Source organism: Carettochelys insculpta, chromosome 1 (genome assembly GCF_033958435.1).
Source record: "Carettochelys insculpta isolate YL-2023 chromosome 1, ASM3395843v1, whole genome shotgun sequence".
Classification (NCBI taxonomy): Eukaryota; Metazoa; Chordata; order Testudines; family Carettochelyidae; genus Carettochelys; species Carettochelys insculpta.
Genome location: NC_134137.1, coordinates 291,629,172 through 291,650,579, shown reverse-complemented (window position 1 = coordinate 291,650,579; position 21,408 = coordinate 291,629,172). Strand labels below are relative to the sequence as shown.

Sequence of the window (21,408 nt, the reverse complement as noted above, 5' to 3'; positions counted from 1 at the left end):
AAGGAGTCCTAAGGTTACTGTAAGGGGATCATGGCATTGCATTGCAATAATGCTGCCTTCAGAGCTGGGTGGTCAGGAGAATAGTGGCTGTTGGCCAGAACACAGCTCCAAAGGCAGTGCCACCACCAGCAGTAGCGCAAAAGTAAGGATGGCATGATATATGTAGTATTGGCCAGCAGCTGCTGATCTCCAATCACCCAGCTCTGAGGGCAGTGCAGAAGAAAGAAGTGGTGATACCACAACCTCCATACAATGACCTTGTGCCCCCAAAGCCCTCTTTTGAATAAGGACCACAAGTTCGAGAAATGCTGGTTTCCCTCATAAAATCTGTATAATATAGTGCAAAGGTACACAAAAGGCCACATTTCATTGTCTGTGACTTTTTCATGGCTATGAATTTGGAAAGGCCATACTTATACCATTAGAAATATAAGAAGGGTGAAACCTTACAAAAATCCTAAGTATTGGAAAGCAAACATGACACTGCTTCTTTCAGTGGAAAGCAACTCCCAGACATTAACCTATATTGCTAACCACCTTAAAACCATGAAGCTCAGGATGACTGCAAAACAAATAACAGAATTTTTACCACAGAAAACTCAGGAGTCAGAATTCGGCATTTGTGGCTTAGCCTCAACATGAGTTTAAAAAAAAGGCAAACAGACCTTTAATTACCTTTCTGAAGAGAAATAATTCAAACAGATTGAAGGCAACAATTACTTTTGAAACTGATTTTCACCAGAAACATTTATTTCTCACTCAAGACCCTGTGCTTAGTTTCACATTTGTTAGAATTTTATTGCTCATGTACTTTGCTCATTCTAACTCATCTTTTCTAATTAATTATCAAAGAAATAACAGACTTTTTGGGCTTGGACACTGAACACTAAAGACAATGAGGAAAGGCAGAGAGTAAAGGACAACAGTGTGGATCCAGAAATGTGCCTCAACAAAACTCATATATAGACCATGGGCCTGATTCAAAATAAATCCACTGACTTCAGTGAGCTTTGGATCAGGTGCTGTAAGAATACTGAGGGCTGAATTCCAGCCATTGGGCTGGCTAAATAGCAGATAAAGCAAATATTTTAGAAGTAATAGTTAGAGGATTTAGCTAGAGCCTTTATTCTAAATATTATAAGCACATTCCATACTCAATACATTTCACTCTCTAGTAAAGAAAAAGGTTCTGTGCTTTTGTACAAAATTGTAGCATTCATTAAAGAGGGTTTGGAAAGAGTTGTAGGATTAGACCAAGTTATTCTGTTAAATAAATTACCAAATAGCTTGTTAAAATTAAGTTCTATTTAAATTCTTACGTTGTCATCTGCTGAAAAGTGCCTGAATGACGATAATCTATAGCAGTGGTTTTCAACCAGCATGCCATGGCACACTGGTGTGCTGCAAGAACTCACCAAGTGTGCCGTGAAATTCAATCAATTTCCCCTTGCTTTGTAACAGAGAGAAAGCTGTCCTAGTCTATATACTATCAACACAAAAAAGCAGTCAAGTAGCACTTTAAAGACTAACAAAATTTATCAGGTGGGCTTTTGTGGGATAGACACAGTTCTTCAGACCATAGCCATACCAGAAGAGACCAGTCTGAAGAAGTGGTCTGTCCTATGAAATCTCACCTAATAAATTATTTTGTTAGTCTTTGAAGTGCTACATGACTGCTTTTTTGTTCCCCTTGCTTTGAGGGGGGCAACTGACCAACCCCACACTGGCTCTTTGCAAAGCCACTGTGAGGGGAAATGCCAATCCTGCAGGAGCCCCTTTGCACCGGGAGGCAGCTGAAATGCTGCTTCCCAGCCTGAACGGACTAGCAGAAAGCCTGCTCCACCTCTCTACTGTGGCAAGCGGGGAGGGAGAGAGGGTGGGAGTCTGTTGAAGCTGGGATGCAGTTTGAATGTTGTGCCCCAGCTTCAATGGACTGGCAGGAAGGGGAGCCTGCTCTCTGGATCTGCTTCCCCATCCTGCGAGTAATCAAATATTTCAGCGGTTACTCAACTACTCAACATCCCATTTGATCCCTGTTTAGCTTGCTGTATGTACTATTATGCTGCAAACCTCTCTAAAACTTTAACCATAGTAAACATAATGTGATGTTCATGAGCAATTGAGTCAGCTGAAAAAAGTGGGTGTGCTTTGGAATTGTCTGTTTCATTCAAGTGTGCCATGCTACAGAAAAAGTTGAGAACTGCTAATCTTTAGCAGTGGTTCTCAAACTGCGGATCAGGACCTCGGGTCTCAAGGACTGGCTTAGACTTGCTAGGGTTTAGTCTACACTAGGCAGGGAAGTTGTATGTAGATATGCAATTCTAGCTACGGCAATTGCGCAGCTAGAATCAACTTATCTGGCTGTTTTTATAGAGGGAGGTCGACAGGAGAAACTCTCCCATCAACTTCCCTTACTCCTCACAATATTGAGGAGTAGAGGGTTCGATTGCCAACCCCAGACAGTTTGATTTTGCGCATCTATACCAGGCATGCGAAATCAAATTCCGGAAGATTGATCTTGACTTCATAGGACTCAGTGCTGAGGCTTAAGCTTGAGCCCCACTACCTGGGACTGAAGCCAAAGAGTGGGGGCTCCACCCTAGGTGAGGAGTTCAGGTTACAGGTCCTCTGAGTGGTAGCACTTTGGCTTTGCACCTCCTAGTGGAGAGCAGCAGTGCTCAGGTGGGCTCAGGCTTTGGTTCCCCTTCCTCAGATTGCGTAGCAATTGTCAGAAGGGTACATTGTACAATAAAGTCTGAGAACCCCTGATCTACAGAGTTCATCTCTGATATGGAGACTGCTAAAAAAGAATGCAAAACCTATAACTGATATCACAAGAGTTCCCAAAGACTCCAAGTTGATCTGGGGCTCTGTTGTGCTTTATTCTTTACAAACACCAACATGGAAAAGTTAAAGATGTGAAGAGTTTGCAACTGATTACCAGTTTCTTGATCGCTTCTATTTATAGAGTCACAGCCTTAGTGGAGTAACTCATTCAAATTTCTAGTCCCCTTGGCACATTTTTTCTACTACTTGGCTTTAACTAAATTGTGGTGCAATAAACCATAAAGTTAATAGAGAAATGTAAAAGAAAGGTCTTAGAGAAGATTGTTATTCTTTCTTCTTGTTCTGTGTGTTTTAAATTGTATTATAATATATTTAACCAGCTTAACTATAAAGATTTCAAAATCTATAGCTGGGAGGGCTAGTTTTTAGAAGCTGAAAGGGACCTAATCTCTGAAGGTTATAACCTCAATTTTCTAGCCAAACTTCTACGAAATCACACTGAAATGCAAGGCGCAAGAGCTATATGCTAATACTGCTTCCCCCACTCACGTTCTTATATACCTTCGACCTGATCCACAAATGCTTCACTTGTAAATGAAGCACACAACCTTAAAAGATACTTGATTTTTTTTTCCTGGCGAAGATTGCTGAAACCACAACACCCTTGTTGTTGCACTAAACTGAGCACTGAAACCTTTAGAGAGGGTTTAGTTGAGGTTTACAATGGCACCGTTTTATTTTCCATCTGGCTGTGTTTATCTGACTCAGAAAGCAAATAACCAACTGTAAGCATGTGACAATCCTACCCAGCTCCTAACACAGTACAAGCAAGCATGCATGCATGCATGCACACTGCCCTCCCCCACAACCTGAGGAGGTCCAAACTTCCCCCATTCCCTTGGTTTTCATTGACTGTTAGCTTAAATGATAAAAAAAAACTTTGGCCAAAGCTTACTCCTGATCTTGGCAGTTGCTTCTTATACAACCCCTATATTTGTGCCCCTATTCCTTAGTTTATTTGCCTGAGACCTGGTCGACACTAGAAAATTATGTCACTGTAGCTAAGCTACTCTGGGGTATGAAAAAAACATACCCCTAAGTGACACAGATAAGTTGACCTAATTCACCATGTAAGAGAGCCAAGTCAAAGGAAGACTCAGTCCATCTAGCTTCCACTTATTGAAAAACTGGATTACCTGTGGGTAGCATCTACACTGATCCACTAAAGCAGGGCAGCTGTGCTGCTCTAGCATTATAAGTGTAGACAAACTCTTGGTAAAGCACACTGGTTCCTTTTATTCTGTGGATTGGTGTTAAATAAGCTCTCCTGATCTAGTTGCCAGGGAGTCTGCAGAAAGCACTTGGCATTTTATGCAGGGCTTTTGCAATTGACACCATCACATATGTCAAGCTAACTGATTAATCAGAAGAAGAAGAGAATGCTAATACTTCCATTATATTTTAAGAAATATTTACATTTATTTTTTCTTACTATTTAATGATGCACAGTTAACCTATCTTACAAAAGCTTCAGCACGCAAGCTCAACCACCAAGCAGCTCAACTGCATGGATTTTAGAATTTTTGTTTCAAATATTTAGCAAAAAAGTGCATTCCTCTATCATAGGATATTAACTCTTATTAATTGTGGTTTTCAAGCATCTATGATTGAGCTATATTAGTCTACAATCCATTCTGGACTATGGAACTATATCTGCATACACATGGAATGTATCACAGAGGCTAGAAACATTACATAAAACTCTGAAGATCACAATTTACATGTAACCTTGGGATCCACTGATATGACCTAAAGTAGATTTAATTGGTAAAGTCTTTCCAAGCAAAGGCACAACATATAAAATCTATTCATAAATTGGCATCAAGAACTTATACTCACTTACCAAACACAATTTGAAAGCATACCATTTGCTCAACCCAATTATTATTTGTATATACCTGAAGCTATACAGATTACATTGTTTAGAGTTATAACCCCAAACATTTGGAAAATTTTGTCTATAATATTGAAATATGCAAACGCAGAGCCTGTTGCTACGAAATCTTGAACTTTTTATCTTCTGAAGCCTTGCCAGTACTAAAATCTAAGATTGTGATAGCTGAATATATATTTCAATTATTTTAGACTGCGTGTCCTGAATTATATTGCTTATATGACGCTGAATTATGTTGTTCCAGGACTGTTACCGTACAGAAGTCAGTTGCTGATTCCAGAAGTTTATCCCTACAGCACAAATAGCTCAAAATAAACTGCAATTTTTATATATTTTAAGACTTAGAACATCCAGAAGAGACATACAGTTGCCAGCTTATTTATCATAGGGATATGAAGTGAACACTACATAAAATAGTATAATTTAGTCATTACCTTTTAAAGAGAGTTCTGTATTGACACCACTTTATGAAATAATATAACATGACATATAGGGAAATGGTAAATAGTTCTTGTACCTACAACAATGGTTCAAAAGCACTCAGCTTTTCTTAATCATTAATCGTGAAGATGCAAGTTTCCAAGCTATTGAAAACTACAACATTAAAGTTATTAAGCATGAATTTGGCTAATTCCTCTCATTGTTCAATAATCCACTTGGTGTTTATTAGATAGTAATGTCCAGAAGAAAATCCAATCTAGCTCCCAGTACACAGAAACAAAGGGCCTTCGGAGCTTGTGGAAACTGAATCCCCCTCTGGGTTCAGCCAGGGATGCAAATAACTTCCTGGATCTCAATGATTAAAAAAGCACAATAGTGATATTTACTGCATCCTCAGCCATGCAGTTAGGGACCTGGACCATGGAGTCTAAATAAAGTACAGGCTTGATGGGTTACTTTTCGATCTTTGTCGTTTGAATGCTAAAACCAAGATGCTTGAGAGATTCATCCTTGAAGCCCTTTTTGCTGACGACTGTGCACTTATGGTGCACAAGGAATCTGATCCCCAGCTTACTGTCAACAAGTTTGCTGAAGCCATTGGCCAATTTGGTTTGCCCATCAGCCTAGGAAAGACTGTTTCACTCTGCTCCAGGATCTGCTGCTCTCTCACCTTCAATCTCTATTGAAGGAACAGAGTTAAAAACAGTGGACGAATTCAAGTACCTTGGCAGTGTGATAGGTAATGATGGTTCCCTTGTCAAAGAGATCAATCCCAGGATCTGCAAGGCCAACCAGCCACCAGGATGTCTGAGAGCGTGACTGCTGAATCAGCGCAACATCAGACAGTCCACTAAACTGAAAGCGTACAAGGCTGTAGTCAAGACCAGTCTCCTGTTTGGATGTGAAACCTGGACCTTGTACAGAAAACACATGAAGTCGCTGGAGCGCTTCCACACACGCAGCCTGAAGTCAACACTGCACATTCGATGGCAGGACAGAGTCATGAACCTGGAAGTCCTTGGCAGCAGGAACCACAAGCATTGAAGCCACGATTCTGAAAGCCCAGCTTTGCTGGACAGGGCACGTCATACGAATGGAGAAGTCAAGAATCCCTTAGAGTCAAGAATCCCTTAGCAACTCCTCTGCGGTGAATTATCCAGGGCAAAAGGAATCAAGGTAGGCCTCGCAAGAGGTATAAAGACTGTGTGAAGGCCAACAGTGTTCATGTTGGATTAAAGCCAACCCAGCTAGAGCAGCATGCAGAAGACAAACAGGCTGGTGTGCTCTCTTACAACACACACACGACAACTTCAAAGAGCAGCGACACATATGCCTGATTGATGCTCATGAGAGAAGGAAAGCAACAGCAGCAGCCAGGACAATTCCCTTGCCCTTACTGTGAACACCCATGCCATTCAAGGCTCGGACTCCTCAGCCACATGTGAGTCCATAATTGATGAGACTGTGCAAGCTCAAGGAATCATCATCAGACACAATGGACTACCAGGAAGAAAGTGATACCATAAAAAATGGTTTAAAGAAACATTTGTGGAGATAGGGAAGATAGGAATTTTTTCAGGCATCTGATTATATTCTGAAAACAAGAGATCTCTTCCATGCATGGGCAAAATAGGTCCATAGTTCAGTGGTTTGGTTTGGTTTTGCTTTTTTAAAAATTAGGGAATCTAACAAATTTCAAAGATGTTTTTAGGTCAGATTCAGTACTGGTGGAAAGAAGTTTCTAGTTTCAAGTGTTTTTCACCTTGTAGTCAGAACATATTTACTCATTTGGGTTAGCAAAGGACCTTAAGTACATGGAAAATATTCATTCCAAGCAGAAAATACATCTGGGCAAATAAGTAATAAAATACTGTTTACAAACTACAATTCTCAAATTAACACTATTTTTTTCTAACAGTACATGCTGAAGCACAAACGACCTTATTATTTACACCTTACAAATGCAGTCCACATGAACAAATTACTGTTTTGTCCCTTTAAAGTAAACTAGTAGCCTAGACACACCACAATATATGATGCCCATCTGTGGAGAGCATCTTGCTCCAACTATTTGAGAATTACCTCAGCCATCAATTTGACCTAGCCAATCTCAAAAGGGACTTTCAATAACCCCAACCCCAAACTCTCATAAGTATGCTCTAAATGACAAGTTTAAATCAAGAAAATATTTGTATGTTGAGACAAATGACTTACTACAAATTCAAAATTCAGATTTTACAAACAGAACCATACAGAAGTCAAGTACAGAAAAAGAAGGGATACAATTTTTCACAATATATTCTCCAGAAGCAGAAGTTATTCCAAAACTTAATAAGTTCATTATTATTTGCCAATAATGTCAGGTTAACAACAATCGTGATATATGTAGGCAATAACTGGGCCTGCCTCCTGTAACATTTTTGGTTATAGAAGTATTACACAAGATAACCTGAAAAGACACTCCGTTTTCAGCCAGTGAAATTTTTCATTGCCAATAACTGTTACATTTCACACTGAGATTATTTAAAATAGTTTAATTTGATTTGTGCATATTAATTCCAATGGCAAAAAAGTAATTATTTCAAACAATTAACCGATGGAATGTTGCAGTGTAAATCTACCCTGCACTCATCTGCCATGCGCTAACCATTCACGTGGATCTTTCTGCTGTGCACAAGCAGCTCCTTAGCACATTTTGATCTACCCCTTGAAGTGGGAAGTACATCAAAGTGTAAGAGAAAGACCGTAGTCAACAACATCTCTGTTCCTTTGGCACACTGGAATGCTCTACAGTTAGGCCTTGTCTACATTAAACTCCTCACCATTGACCTATATCATGCAACTTCAGCTACGCAAATAGTATAGCTAAAGTCAACATACTTCCCGCAGCGTTTTCTGTGTGGCAAGGTCAGTGGGGGCTGGTCCCCGTTGACTCTGGCAGCTCTTCTCATCCTGGTGGAGTACCAGAGTCAACACAAGAGTGCATAAAGATCGATTTGTCATGGCTAAGCAGATGCGATAAATCGACTGCCAGTGGACTGATCGCTGCAGCAGCCGTCCACCACCTACTGGAGGCAAGCCCTTGGTGTAAAGCATTTATCTGTGTGGGAGACAGAAATTTCTTGGGGGTCAGTCTACAGCAATGGAACAAAATCTTTGTTGCCCTCACCTAACCGCTCTCTCAGAACTAAAAACCATCATATACCTTACCACCTTCTGCTCCAAGTGGAAGGCACACTTCTTTGACACCTTTTCTAACAAATACCTACAAACATGCAGATAGTCTCTCCTTCCTGACAAAGAAAAAAAAACATAAAAAAACCCTTTTCTCCCAATATAAGGCACTCCACCATACACAAACTTTTTACTTCAGGGAAATGATGAGCACAAACAACATATGGCAGATATTAGCTATGTCACTTAATGCACTACTGGAAGGCGTTCAGATATTACAGTGGGTGCATAAGAAACTATATGAAATAGATGTCTGGCAGAATTTGGTAGATACTGTACTATGTCCTTTTTGAAATGCTTTAAAATAAAAGTAAGGTACTTTGTTCCATTGTTCTCGGACATATTCTTTTACCAATCTACTTTGCAGAACAGGCTGTGTGCCAGCATGCTACTCACCTTCACATAAAAGTAATTAGCACTGTAATAGATCAGCACACACATATAGCTTGTGAAGCTCTTCTGACATTTTACAAAAATGGAAGGTGCAGTACAAATGTAAAGCACTGCCAATTCTTGTGCTTTTCTTTAATTGACTAATTTCGGTATTAATGATATCCTATACAATTTATTTAATTTCTTTTAGGATCTTGCTGCTGTGAACAAGGTGACTGGTAACAGATTTTTTCTGACCTTTCAGAGAGCTTCCAGAAGCAGTGCTGGGAAACGCTCAGAGTAACAAGGCACACCTGCCCTTCTGAGAAGGCTATCGGACAGCATGGCATGGCATGGCAATGATCTTGATTTAAGTCAGAGTAAAGAAATCATGAAAGGAGTAATTCCCACAGACCTCCATGGACTCATAAGCTAGGCAGCAACGATTACCAGGAAAAGGATCAGGGAAGGAGAGATTACTCTCCCTGTACAGAGACAGGAGTTCTTCAAGATGACTGTTTCTATATGCGCTGCACTTCAGGTTTTGCATGTACCCCATGCACCATTGAGCAGAGATTTTTGGTAGAATGCGGGCTCAGTGCCTTGCACTGAGAGCATATATGGTGCTGTCAGAGAAACCACCCTCAGTTCCTTATCTACCACAATGTACTATTAAGAAAAGACTTTAAAAACGGGGGAAGAAGATGGATAGTGGAACACCTATAGGGACAAACATCTCAAAGAACTCCTGTTACTGCTTAAGACAAGTCATATCTCAGTCTTTTTTGAGCAGCATCCCTACGCATGCTCCACTTCAAGTGGCTCTTGAGCAGCACACCACGCTGGTTCTTTGAAGCCTGGTTGTATGCAAAACTGCAGACCCAAAGGCAGCACTCACCCAGAGACTTGTACTAAAATATAGTATTTTGAGATCGTGTGAACTAAGGCCCATGTGGCTGCTTTGCCTATTACTGCAATGAGTGTATTCCTCATCAGAGTAATGACAATAGGATGGGATCTGGTGGAATGTTTGTAAATCTAGGAAAAGGCTGGACATTAGCAATCATGTAGCAGGAAATGATATAACTAGAAACCCACTTGGAGAGTCTTTTGATGAAACCGAGGCCCCTGTAATTCTGTCACGAAAGAGACAAACAGTCTGGGAGAGGCGCTAAAGAGTTTAGCCCTGTCCAAAGAACAGGTTAATACCTCCTCATATCTAAGGTGTGCAAGCAAGCACGTATCTACTCTTCTTTATCACGTCCCTCCACCTCTAGTGAGAATTTCATTTACTTATCTTGCATTAGGAAAATAACCTCTCTTCATACTCTCCTCACTCTTCCTATGCCTAACTATTTTTATTCCTATCCTCCATTCCTCAGCATTTCCCCTTTCAGTTTCCCTAGAGATCTTCATGATCCCTCTCTAATTGTCCCTCTTTACCCCATCATCCTCAGGGTTTCACATTAAGATGACCTTCCCTTTGATAACTAGGCACAGAGCTCTTTCAAACCGGCAGTCTTGCTCCAGTCACCCACTTCTTGGGTCCTACTGGTTTTGGTACTCCATCAACAGCTATCGGACTCCGGCTCCCCTAGGAGTCCAGGGACCAGTCTGAGTTACTACTGCTACATGGTGTATCAACACCACAGTGCTGTCACTCCCTGCCTCTACCCTTCTTTCACTGCATTAGGCCCGTGCTGCTCTTGCACACATCTTACCAACATTAACAGAGAGAAACTGACAAGGCTCACTGTTCTGAAGGAAAGCTACTTTCTCCCACTACTGAAAAGTCAAAGGCCAGTGATAATACTAGCATTTCTTCAAGATGTTTCCACATATATTGCCCAGGAATCTAAACACAATGAAAGCTGCTCTACAATACTGCCAGTTAGATTACGATTAAAAAAAATGGTGATCCTAATTCGCCTGAGGTCTGAAAATACCACAAATTAAGCCATAAAAATAAATGAACCAATAATATGCTTACTACACTGACAGAAAAGATTTGAAACTATTTGACTTTAGAAGCCATGTAGTATAGATGCACAGAGCATTATTTCTTGCTATTATTTTACACTGTTTCAAGTTCATGCCCCTGCCTGTTTTGCTTTCCTATTTCTACCCTGATACAAACTCAGTCAAAAATCAGTTTTAGAATGGTTGCTTAATACTGTACTCCATTTCTGGTACCTTTATTCAGACTATTATAACACAATGTCCACCTGACAGCTACTACTGTTGCATGATAAGCATTTGTTGCTGAAGTTTCTTTCCTTCTCAATAGTAGTAGGCATCCTTCGATCCCGAGGGATCATGGGTTTGCACCCCAGTTGGACTGATTCAAGCAGAGTCTTCTGTGGCTGTGCAATCCAATCCGAGAGTGGCAGTCCTTTCCGCACTGTGAGCAGCAGTAGGCAGATGTCACTCTGGTATCATGGGCATGGATCTTCCTGAGGTCTCTCCCGTCTTCCGCTTCCTTCACCAAGGTAATTTCATACACAACAAGAGCTTCCTTCACTCCCTGTTTCCAGGCTTGCCTGTCTGAGGTGAGTGAATGCCAGGTGTTCACACTGATAGAGAGAGCGCTGAAGTCACACTTGCACGTGTCCTTGTAGCGCAATTTAGGCCGCCCTTTTGGCCTCTTTCCAGGCGCCAGTTCGCCAAAGAGGAGGTCCTTCGGTATTCGTCCATCCGTCATGCGTGAGACATGGCCCAGCCAGCGCATACGCCTCTGTTTGAGAAGGGTGAACATGGAGGCAGTGCCTGCCCTCTCAAGCACTGCGCTATTGGGGACCTTGTCCTGCCATGAGATACCAAGTATGTGCCTAAGGCAGCGCATGTGGAATGTGTTGAGCCGCTGCTCTTGTTTTGAGTGCAAAGTCCATGTTTCCCTGCTGTACAGCAGTGTGCTCAAAACACAGGCTGTGTAGACCTGCACCTTGGTATGTACAGTGAGCTTACTGTTAGCCCAATAAATTCTCAATAAAACAATGAAAATTTAGCTAGTGAAAAGAACAAAAAAGTATATGTTACAGTCTAATTTATTAAGAAAATGGCAAATTCATGAAAATCAAAAATCACAAAATAATTAACACGTGAACACTAATACAAATATATAACCATTGCTCTTTAATCAAAGATAAAAAAGGATTTCGAATCCAATGTTTTACCACAGAAGCTCCAATTTTATTTTTAAAGAAAGCTACACAGTGCATGCTTAAAAACATATCAACAAATCTCTTAATAGTCATATGTTAGGAACAACTCATAAGGAAAGTTATACCATAGCATAACATTTCCTACACTATACAAAAATCAAGCAAGTTTTTAATGGAAGTGGCATCACATATTAACCAGTTTACCTGCTTTTAATCAACAGTGTAACCTTAGGCAGGGGTCCTACAAACACTTATGCTGTGAGGCAGTGGAGAAAGAAGGGCCTGGCATCCCAGGGATTAAAGAGAGCTTCTGAGTCCAGCTAGCTCCATTCTGCTTTACTTGGAACCAATGCCAAGGAGGGAGGAAAAAAGTAAGGAGCTTGAGACTGACTTGCAGAGAAACAGGAGGAAGTTCTGTGAAGGAACCACAGTCTGCCTGCTCAGCAGCCACGAGAACACAAAAGCCCCCGACCTACCTCTTTGGGAAAAGAAGAACCCCCTGAGAGGCCTCAACTAAGGGGGAATCTGGACTACTGGGGCCATTCCCCAAACTTAAGGAGTAGCAAGGGAGTGGTTCAGGTCCTTAGGCCAGTACCAAATGTGACAGGAGCCAGCACCCCACCGTTCTGGCTCACCTAATCAGTGATCTAGCCATTGGACTACCTAGCCACCTGGGACCCAGCCACATATGCTAATTTTTAACTTTACTACCCAGAATGCCCCACTTGCTACTCACAGGAGTAAAATTATATAAATGTTTATGTGTTTGAGGAGACAGGGTCTTGATGACTAATTAAGAGGAAGCTAATAATGTGTCCTTACATGAAACAGCCAGTGCAGATTATCATTTCTAACTTCTAAGGACAATCGCTACAATTGCCACTGAAGTTGTAAGAAGTTTGGTTTCATTTCAAATTTTGTTAAGCATAGGAGGGAATTCCTAGATTCTACTCGGTTGCATAGGGGCATATGTACATTTCAAAGTTCTGTTTCATTTTAAGATTTCTTTATGCTCAGATTTATTGTGGTCTTACTAGGACTGCCACATATAAAACAAAATGTCAGGATAAGCCTAAAACCATAAAACTAAAATACAACTTCTCCAAAATCAACACAGCATACTGCAGAATGAAAGTTATCTTGAATAATGATGTTTGTCGGGGCTAAATACTCTGTACACCTCAGGTCTTGTGCTTTATAATACATTCAAGATGGTGCTGTTATTGCCTTTGCCTACACTTGCAGATGAAAAGCGCTGCCAGTTACAGCACTGCTTAGAGTGCAGCAGTGCAACTGATGTTTTGTGTCCACACTGTCCAGTGTAGTAGCGAGACCATGCCTGCAGTGCTTGCAGCGGCATTCTGAGGGGTGTACTCTGGGCAGCTTGTCCACAGAGCTCCACTTCCTTTTCTACCACTGAAACTTGTGAGAATGTGGTGGTGGGGAGGACTGTCACACGGCATCCTGTCCCAAAGACCTATGGTCCATCGCACTGCATTCCAGCAACCTCTGTACTTCTATTCATATTTGGTGCCATCTTTTAATGGTTTCTGTGCTGCGTAATCTGCCTCTTTGGTTTGCAAAAATGGATCATGAACTGTTGAAGAAAATGCTGATAGATCTCACCAATATGGCACGAGTGGCTGTCAAGTTATTCCTTAAGTTGCAACGTGATGATGAAGAGTCAGACATCCACACTGTCATGCACAATACCTATGACAACTGATTTATTGTGGCATTCATGAAGGTGCTTTCCACAGCGTATTGCCACTTTTGGGCTCAGGTAACAAACACTACGTAGGATCACATTGTCAGAGCATATCTAGGTCTGTGAAGGGCTCATCACCACCTGTGGCACGTGGGAAAGAGAATGAGACCTGCCCTCCCAGTGGAGAAGCATGTGACAACTGCACTGCAGCTACTCCAGACAGCTACCCATCAGTCGCCGATCAGTCTGGAGTAGGGAAGTCGACCATTGGACTTGTGTTGATGGAAGCGTGCACAGCCATTAATCACATCCTGCTTCGAAAGACTGTGACTCTGGGCAATACGCATTAAATTATAGCTGGCTTTACTCAGTTAAGGCTTCCCTTACTGTAGAGGCATGAATAGATGGCATGCATATTCCAATTCTAGCACCAGACCACCTAGCTTCTGAGTACATTAATTGAAAGGGATATCTCCTCTTGGTTCTCCAGGTGCTTATGGATCACTGTGAACAATTTATGGACATTAACAATGATCCAGAAAGGTGCATGACACATGCATCTCTGTGAATGCTGCCTTGTTCAGGGAGCTGCAAGCAGGGGACTTCCTTCCAAGACCAGAAGATTACTGTAGGGCAAGTTGAAATGCCTGTTGTGATCCTGGAAGACCCTGCCTATCCCTTAATGCCACAGCTCATAAAGCCATACATTAGGAGCCTTGACATCAGCAAGGACTGGTTCAATAACAGGTTGATGAGGTGCAGAATGACTGCGTAGTGTGCTTTGGGCAATTTAAAAGCCCACTGGCGATGTCTGCATGGGAAGCTGGACCTGGCCAATGACAACATCCTTATGCTTACAGCCACATGCTGTACCCTCTGTAATATTTGTGAAGGGAAGGTAAAAGCTTCACTCATGGCTGGGCCACTGAGGCTCAGCACCTGAGTTTGAACAGCCTGAGACGAGGATGTTCGAGGAGCAGGGCACAGGGCCATAACGATCAGGAATGCCTTGAGGGAGCAACTTGATGCTGAAAGTCAGTAATATTTGTTGCCATGAACGGGAGTGCAGGGGCTGCAATCCTAGTGGGGGACTGCAATTAGTCCATATGATGCATTTAGCATAAAAGTGCCTGTTGCTTTGCTGGGGTGTGCTTGCTTGCTTTCATGTAATAGAATAAAGGCTGCCTTCAAACCCAGTAATTTCATGTACTAAAAACAATGAACGTAGAACACATGCAGCATGACACATCCGCACTTAGTGGAAAGAATAGCGGGAGGAGGAAGGAAGTGAGTCTCTGGCATGTTCATAGTCTCACGTATGTCCAGATATATGCTGCCTTGCCGTCTGATGTGGTGTGCAATGGGTACTGGAGTTCAGCAGAGTTAAACTGCACAAGGATGGGGGTTGAGTGCATGGGGTGCTCGAGGAAGTCTGCAAGAGTGGATGGTAAAGGGGCAGGTTGATGAAGGGGTGCTATGGATGCTGACTAGGAACAGGACCATGACCAAAATGTGTTGGTGGTGAGCAGGTGAGTGCACGGAAAACAGTTTTGGGAAATGCTGCGATGGGTATGGGGTTTCAGCTGCAGAGCTGCTCCATCTGCAGTCCTAGCAGTGCCTGGTGCATGTCAGCTTGGCACTCCATAATGTTGAAGAGCCGCTCCCTGGCTTCATTCCAGCACTCAACATTCTCCTTCCATTCCCTCCTCTGACTGTCCTCTATTCCTTCAACTCTTTCTTTTATGCAGCAGCCTGAAGCATAACATCGCACATCAAGTCATGTTTACTTTTCCAAGGCTGCTCCTTTGCCCTGTACAGCCATTCAGCGGGTGACAACAAAGAAGGTTGGGACCCGAAGATTAAATCTGTGAAGCCAAAATACAACATTTTACAGAGGGACCATTAACACTGAAAAGAGATCTGATGTGGCCTGGTTTAAACACAAGCACTGTTCACAAACCTATCACTGACTGGTTGTCCCCAGGCAAGCCCACATAAGACACAAGACCCACACAATGGTGAGTTAACCACTAGGGCAGGGGAATTCATTGGTGCAGGTCCTTAGCGTACATTAGGCCTGTGTGCCTTGGGGAGAGCCAACTTTCTGAGGGGAATGGTCTTTAATCAATAACGTCCATGCATTTTTCACAGGCTGTCTTCATTCTGGAAGATATTCCGCTGCTGAAGGTAAAAAGGGAAGCAATGGAGGCTCTTCCGTGAGACTGTGGCTTTTGTCCTGGCCCTTATGCAGTTTGCCTGTGTTCAGCAATGGTGTTCCCCCAGCCCATCCCTTATGGGACAATGGCATGAGAATGTTACACCAGTGAACACAGCAGCTCTGCCAAGGAACCTACAAAGGCAGATTGTCCAGGAGCAGCATGGCATTTTTGATGAGATCTCTGAGGCCAGTTACAGAGATATGGGAGAGTCCATCAACACTCTGTTCCACACCTGACTAGCCCCCCATTGTACTAGCACCTCACAGACGCCTGCCTGCTTTCTGCAACCCTCTCACCCACAACAACTCACTTCAAAACTTCCAAAAATCAAAGCCACTTACCAGGGGCATCCTCTGCTGCTTTTGCTCCTCCATTCTCCAACAGCTGAGACTGGCTAACTTTCTCTGGGTAGAAAACAGCTCCTGACTGCATGCCTCTGTGGATGATGAGTGGTCTCCCTCCGGCTCAGCACCCTTCTTCACGATTTCCTCCTCCTGGTTTGGTCCACTCTGGATGGCCTCTGAGGCCAAGAAGTATCCACAAGGGTCTTCAAAATGGAGGTGGGGATCATCCCCAAGTATGTCTGTCATTCACCTCTTTGTAGGGCCAGCAGGACTTGGGTGCCGCACCAGAATGGCTGTTTTCTCCCTGTACTTTGGGGTAGACATTTCACAGCTACTTCATTTTGACCCTGCACTGCAGTGTATTCTAGTTATGGCTCCTTTCGGTCATACATCTCAGTATTTCCCCATAAGTTCACACTTTGGCTGGCATGCACATGGGACTGGACAGCCTGCTTTCCCCAAATGCTGGGAAGGTCCAGCACCTCAGCATGGCTCCAAGTAGGGGATTGCCTGGTGTGTGGAGCAGGCATGGTCACCTGGAAAGATGTGCTGAGAGTGCTCCCCACATCACTGAGCAAACAGGAAGAGGACTTTCGAAGTGCCAAAGGAATGTAAAGAGAAGAATGAAGGTTGACCACCTGAGGGCAAGGCAGAAGAATTCGAACTGATCACCAGAGAGGCAAGAACAGGCATTGTGGGACAGCACAGCAGTATATCACAACATCCATACTAGCATTTGGTGCTGTACCCACAGTGCAGCAAGCTCTGTGCTTCTCATCAAGTTGGTTTACCTACAGAGCAGCAATTGTGCAGTCAGCATGCACTACTGCCTTCTCAGTGTGGACACTTTGGAGTTACAGAGCTGTAAGCTGCTTTATGGCACTGTAACCTGACAATGCAGACAAGACCTAACATAACCCTCCTGTGCTATTGCTTCCTTCAATTTTTTTTAAACTGTTCTGTGTGGTTTCTCCTTCCCACACACTGTCTACCATACACAGTGTTCTCTCTTCCCTTCTGTTTCAATTTCTTTCTTCACAACAAGACATTTTGGCTCTATTCACATGTGTAAGTGCTTGTCAAGTGAAATTAACATGAGAACTCTGCTCCTGAAACCATACTTCAGTGAGCAAGTCCTGTTTGTTACTCCATTCTACAAATGCTTTTATACATAAGCAGAGCACATAGGTTCAGCAGACAAACAAAGCTCATACAGAGAGATGTATTTTCATTTGAATTCTTGTGTACGCAACCAATGATTTTCATTAGAACAAAGTTACAACACTCACATTAAAAAGTTACATAAAGGTAAGACAAAATTCTGCTGAACAAACGAATGTATTCCTTTAAAGTTCTTGTATACAGTATGGAATATTTCACAATATACAAAGCTCTGAGAAAACATAGTCATTAACAGAGACAGTGGCAGGTGAGATACTATGGGATAACTGCCCAGGATTTCTGAGAATGTACTCCCCTAAAAAGCAAATTACTACATTGGACACAAAAATAACAACACTCGTTGTGTAGACACATACAAAAATTCAATGCGTTAAATCTGAATTGTCCAAAGGGTATGATCTCCTCTGGAGAGAGGGCAGAACAGTAGCTCACAAGGACAGGTTAAATGGAGGGTGGAGGACAGAAATAGTTTTGTTTTCCTTGAACGTGCTCTCAGATTTCATAAGTTTAGAAAACCGTGTAATGTGCTTGAAGCCTAAAAGTCTGCATAGCATCTACCTCTACTAAGATTTCCAGGCTGGGGTCAGTGTGGGAGACCTGTCTGCCCTGTGGAAGCTGAGTCAGGTGCTGGACCTCCACCCTGCCCCTCATGACAGCAGTGGAACCAGAGCGCCTTCCTGCTTTGCGGCAGGAGCCCCCAACTACCAGGCAGGGCCAGGGGACAGAGCTGGAGTTGTGGGAGAGGGAGGCTGGAGCCACAACAACACAGGGCTGTCCAGAGGCAGAAGCCCTGGACTTCCCCTGTTCCAGCAAATTCTCTTGTTCAGGACCTGTCAGGTCCTAACCATGCTGGACAAATGAGGTTAATGTGCATTCAGAAACTTGGAGTCACCACGAAATCAATAAAAATCATACCAACTACCCTCTGCTGCAGCCTGAGAAAAGTGAGTCAGCAGAAGCAGGTAGTGAAGCTAATCACTGCAGAAGAGACTTGAACCACAGAGACTGGTATAACAGAGTAAATCAGAAGACTCTTCTGCAAGCAGGTAGGAGCTGACAAATACAGTGGCCCAGATGCTTACAGAATCAGAGAATTATTTTTTCCCAGCCTAGAACAGTGCATATGTGCTTCATCAGTCACATTAGCCCTAACCGTCTAGTTCCAGAATGAACTGTTTGGAGACCTACAGTTAACTAGGGGCTCTGCTGGCACAGTGGAGCAGTCCCATGGAGGATTAGATATACTACTTACCAGTGTTAAATGCACCACTCAAATTCTGGTATATATGACTTCTATGAATAAAACTTTTTCACATAAGTATCACTCTATCTTCATCCAGACATTAGTAAGTTTGCTAGACACTAAAAATCCTGGTCTTAATAAATATACTGGTGAGTGGATTGATGACTCATTACAACAATTTGCAATGCACTAATCCCCCTTTTTTGTCCTATGACCAAGAAGTGTCGCTTCACCTTGAATGTTGCCTTACTCAAAATGGCTACACGTACACTAGCAAGATTTTTCAAAAAAGTCCAGGCTTTTTTGAAAAATCCTGCAATGTGTCTACATACAAAATGCATTTTTTTAATATTCAATTGGAAGAACATGGCACTTTTTCAGGCGGCCCTCTTCTGCTCCCTGATGATGAGCTCCTTTTTCTGAAAGATTCTTTCTCAAAAAAAAAAAAAAAAGTGTAGATCCCCCAGAGGCGCTTTTTTTCTGTTTTCCCCCCAAAAAAGCAGTCCTCCACGGTGCCAGATTTTTCAGTCTGTGGCATTTCCTGGCCTGCTCTTTTGAAACAGCAGCCGGGATGGGTTCGCTCTCTATTGAAAGAGTGGATCAATTTTTCGATCCACTTTTTTGTGTGTGGTTGTGATCTTTCAAAAGAATTTTTTCTGGAAGAGATCTTCTGAAATAACTTTCTTCCGAAGGACCTCTGTAGTGTAGACACAGCCAATGTGTTTACTACTGTTGCTAATACTCTGTTCCACCTTGTATTTAACTGTGACAAAGCAGAGAACTTTTCCCAGACCTGAGAAAGAGCTCTATGGAGCTCAAAAGCTTGTCCCATTCACCAATAAAAGCTGGTCCAGTAAAAGTTATTACCTCATTCAGCTTACACCTCTAATATTCTGGGACCAACATGGATACACCAACACTGCAAATCATTGAATAATACATTCTGAGAGTAATTTAAAGCAGTTTCAAGCAACACTAGAGACTAAAAATAATTACATTTAAACAACTAATTTAAAATTAGATATATATTCTGTACCACTTCCTATCAGAGACATTCAGCACATGGCTCAGTGATTAGCGCTTTGGCCTGGTAACTCCAGGGCTGTGAACTCAAACCTTGAGTGGGACAGTCAATAGATTAAAAAAAGTTGTCAGGGATGGTGATAGGTCCTGCTGTGAGTGCAAGGGACCAGACTCCATGACCTCTTCATATCCCTTCCAGCTTTATGAAATATGTATGTCTCCATGTTTCAATTTTCGATAAAATATTACAGTTCACCTTTAATATTAAGCAAGCTATAAAATGTGCAAATTGAAAAGGGCAAAAGGTAGCTAAAGTGGAAATGACAGAAGACTGACAGATTTTCTTAAATATTATAAACAATGGAATATGTTATTTTAAAAGATATACTCTGGTGTTTGACAAGATCTCTTAATTAAAAAGAGGGGATGAACATACTTACCGTTATCTTTGCTGCTGTTTTCTTCAATTGTCATTTGTTCAGCTAGCTCAGACAGTGACTCATCAATAGTCTGGCTTCCACGCAAAGTTAGGGAAAGTCTCCTCTTAAACTTTTTCATTCTATCAATGATCAGTCTGGCTTCAGGAAGCCTGTACAAAATAAAAAAAGGCAGGAGTTGAATTCCATTGTTACACTATATAAAACACAGGCAACTAGAAGAAATGAGTTACTACATACACTGCTACAGTTTAAAAAAAATACATAAAAGCTTGTGTTGCCAAATAAACAAAGTGGGAAATATTGCTGATGGTTTAAATAAGAATAAATAATTGATAGAGAGATGCTGATTAGGAGTTTCACAAGGTAGGCAATTTTTACACAAATACACTATATCTTTCATATGTCCCATATTACTTTGCATGTAATTTCCATACAATACTAGCATAAACATGAATCCAGTACTTACTGATCCTGCACCCAGACCAAATAATACAGATCAGTGTGTCTCCATATGGACACAAGACGATAAATCAAAAACTGGACAATCTGTAGTTGGAGAAAATAACATTTCTTCTCTAGTTTCTTTCATTTTAATAGATGTATCTGTTACTACTATTGTGGAAATGTAATTTCTAATTTGAGATTGCTTTTTTAAAAAAATCTTTGCATTTTTATTATTTATCAAAACATTTCTTCAAGTCTTTGTTTTTATTAAAATTTTTTTTTTAAATTTTGGGTAGATTTTAAATTAGCTTCAGTGACTTTACATTAACAGATCCTGACATAAAATCCAGGTGTATAATTTACAGCGAAAAATTGAAACAAGTTAGAGAATAAATTGTGGGCTTATATTTATTAAAAGGACACTCCTTAAATTTGGCACCAAGTTTAAAAAAAAATCCACAATTTTGTTTTTCAATATTTTATGAGAAATTAAAAAAAAGTAAATGAAATCAAATTTGCATACAACATTTATTTCTAAATTTGCAAATGATAAAAGTAGCTATAAATACTGTAAAATTAGAGAAAATGTCATTTTTCTCTTTCAGTATGTTTCCTTTGTGTATTTGGAAGCACTCTGCACTCTGCTAATAGAATCACTGATCTGTTGAAGGCCAGGTTGGCACTTCCCATCTTGGAGGTGTGACCATTCTCCAGAAAGGCCATATTTGACGTTTAGTGTGCCCACCCTCTCTCTCCACACGTCGTGTATCATTTGAAACCTTATGTACATTTACATGACGTATGATGTGGGACTGTCAAGTGGTGCAGTAAACTCACATCCGCTGGTCTGGCTATG

At 41.7% G+C, this 21,408-nt stretch overlaps 1 protein-coding gene across 2 annotated transcripts in view; it reads right to left on the bottom strand.

Moving 5' to 3' along the window:
- The window catches only part of CDK17 (cyclin dependent kinase 17), a 199,610-nt gene that overhangs the window by 101,650 nt on the left and 76,552 nt on the right, over positions 1-21,408 (bottom strand). For both annotated transcript variants that reach the window (XM_075011569.1, XM_075011560.1), the window contains exon 2: positions 20,109-20,257. In XM_075011569.1, coding sequence (XP_074867670.1) covers positions 20,109-20,226 — 118 coding nt within the window. In that variant the 5' untranslated portion in view covers positions 20,227-20,257. The remainder of the gene's footprint in view (positions 1-20,108; positions 20,258-21,408) is intronic.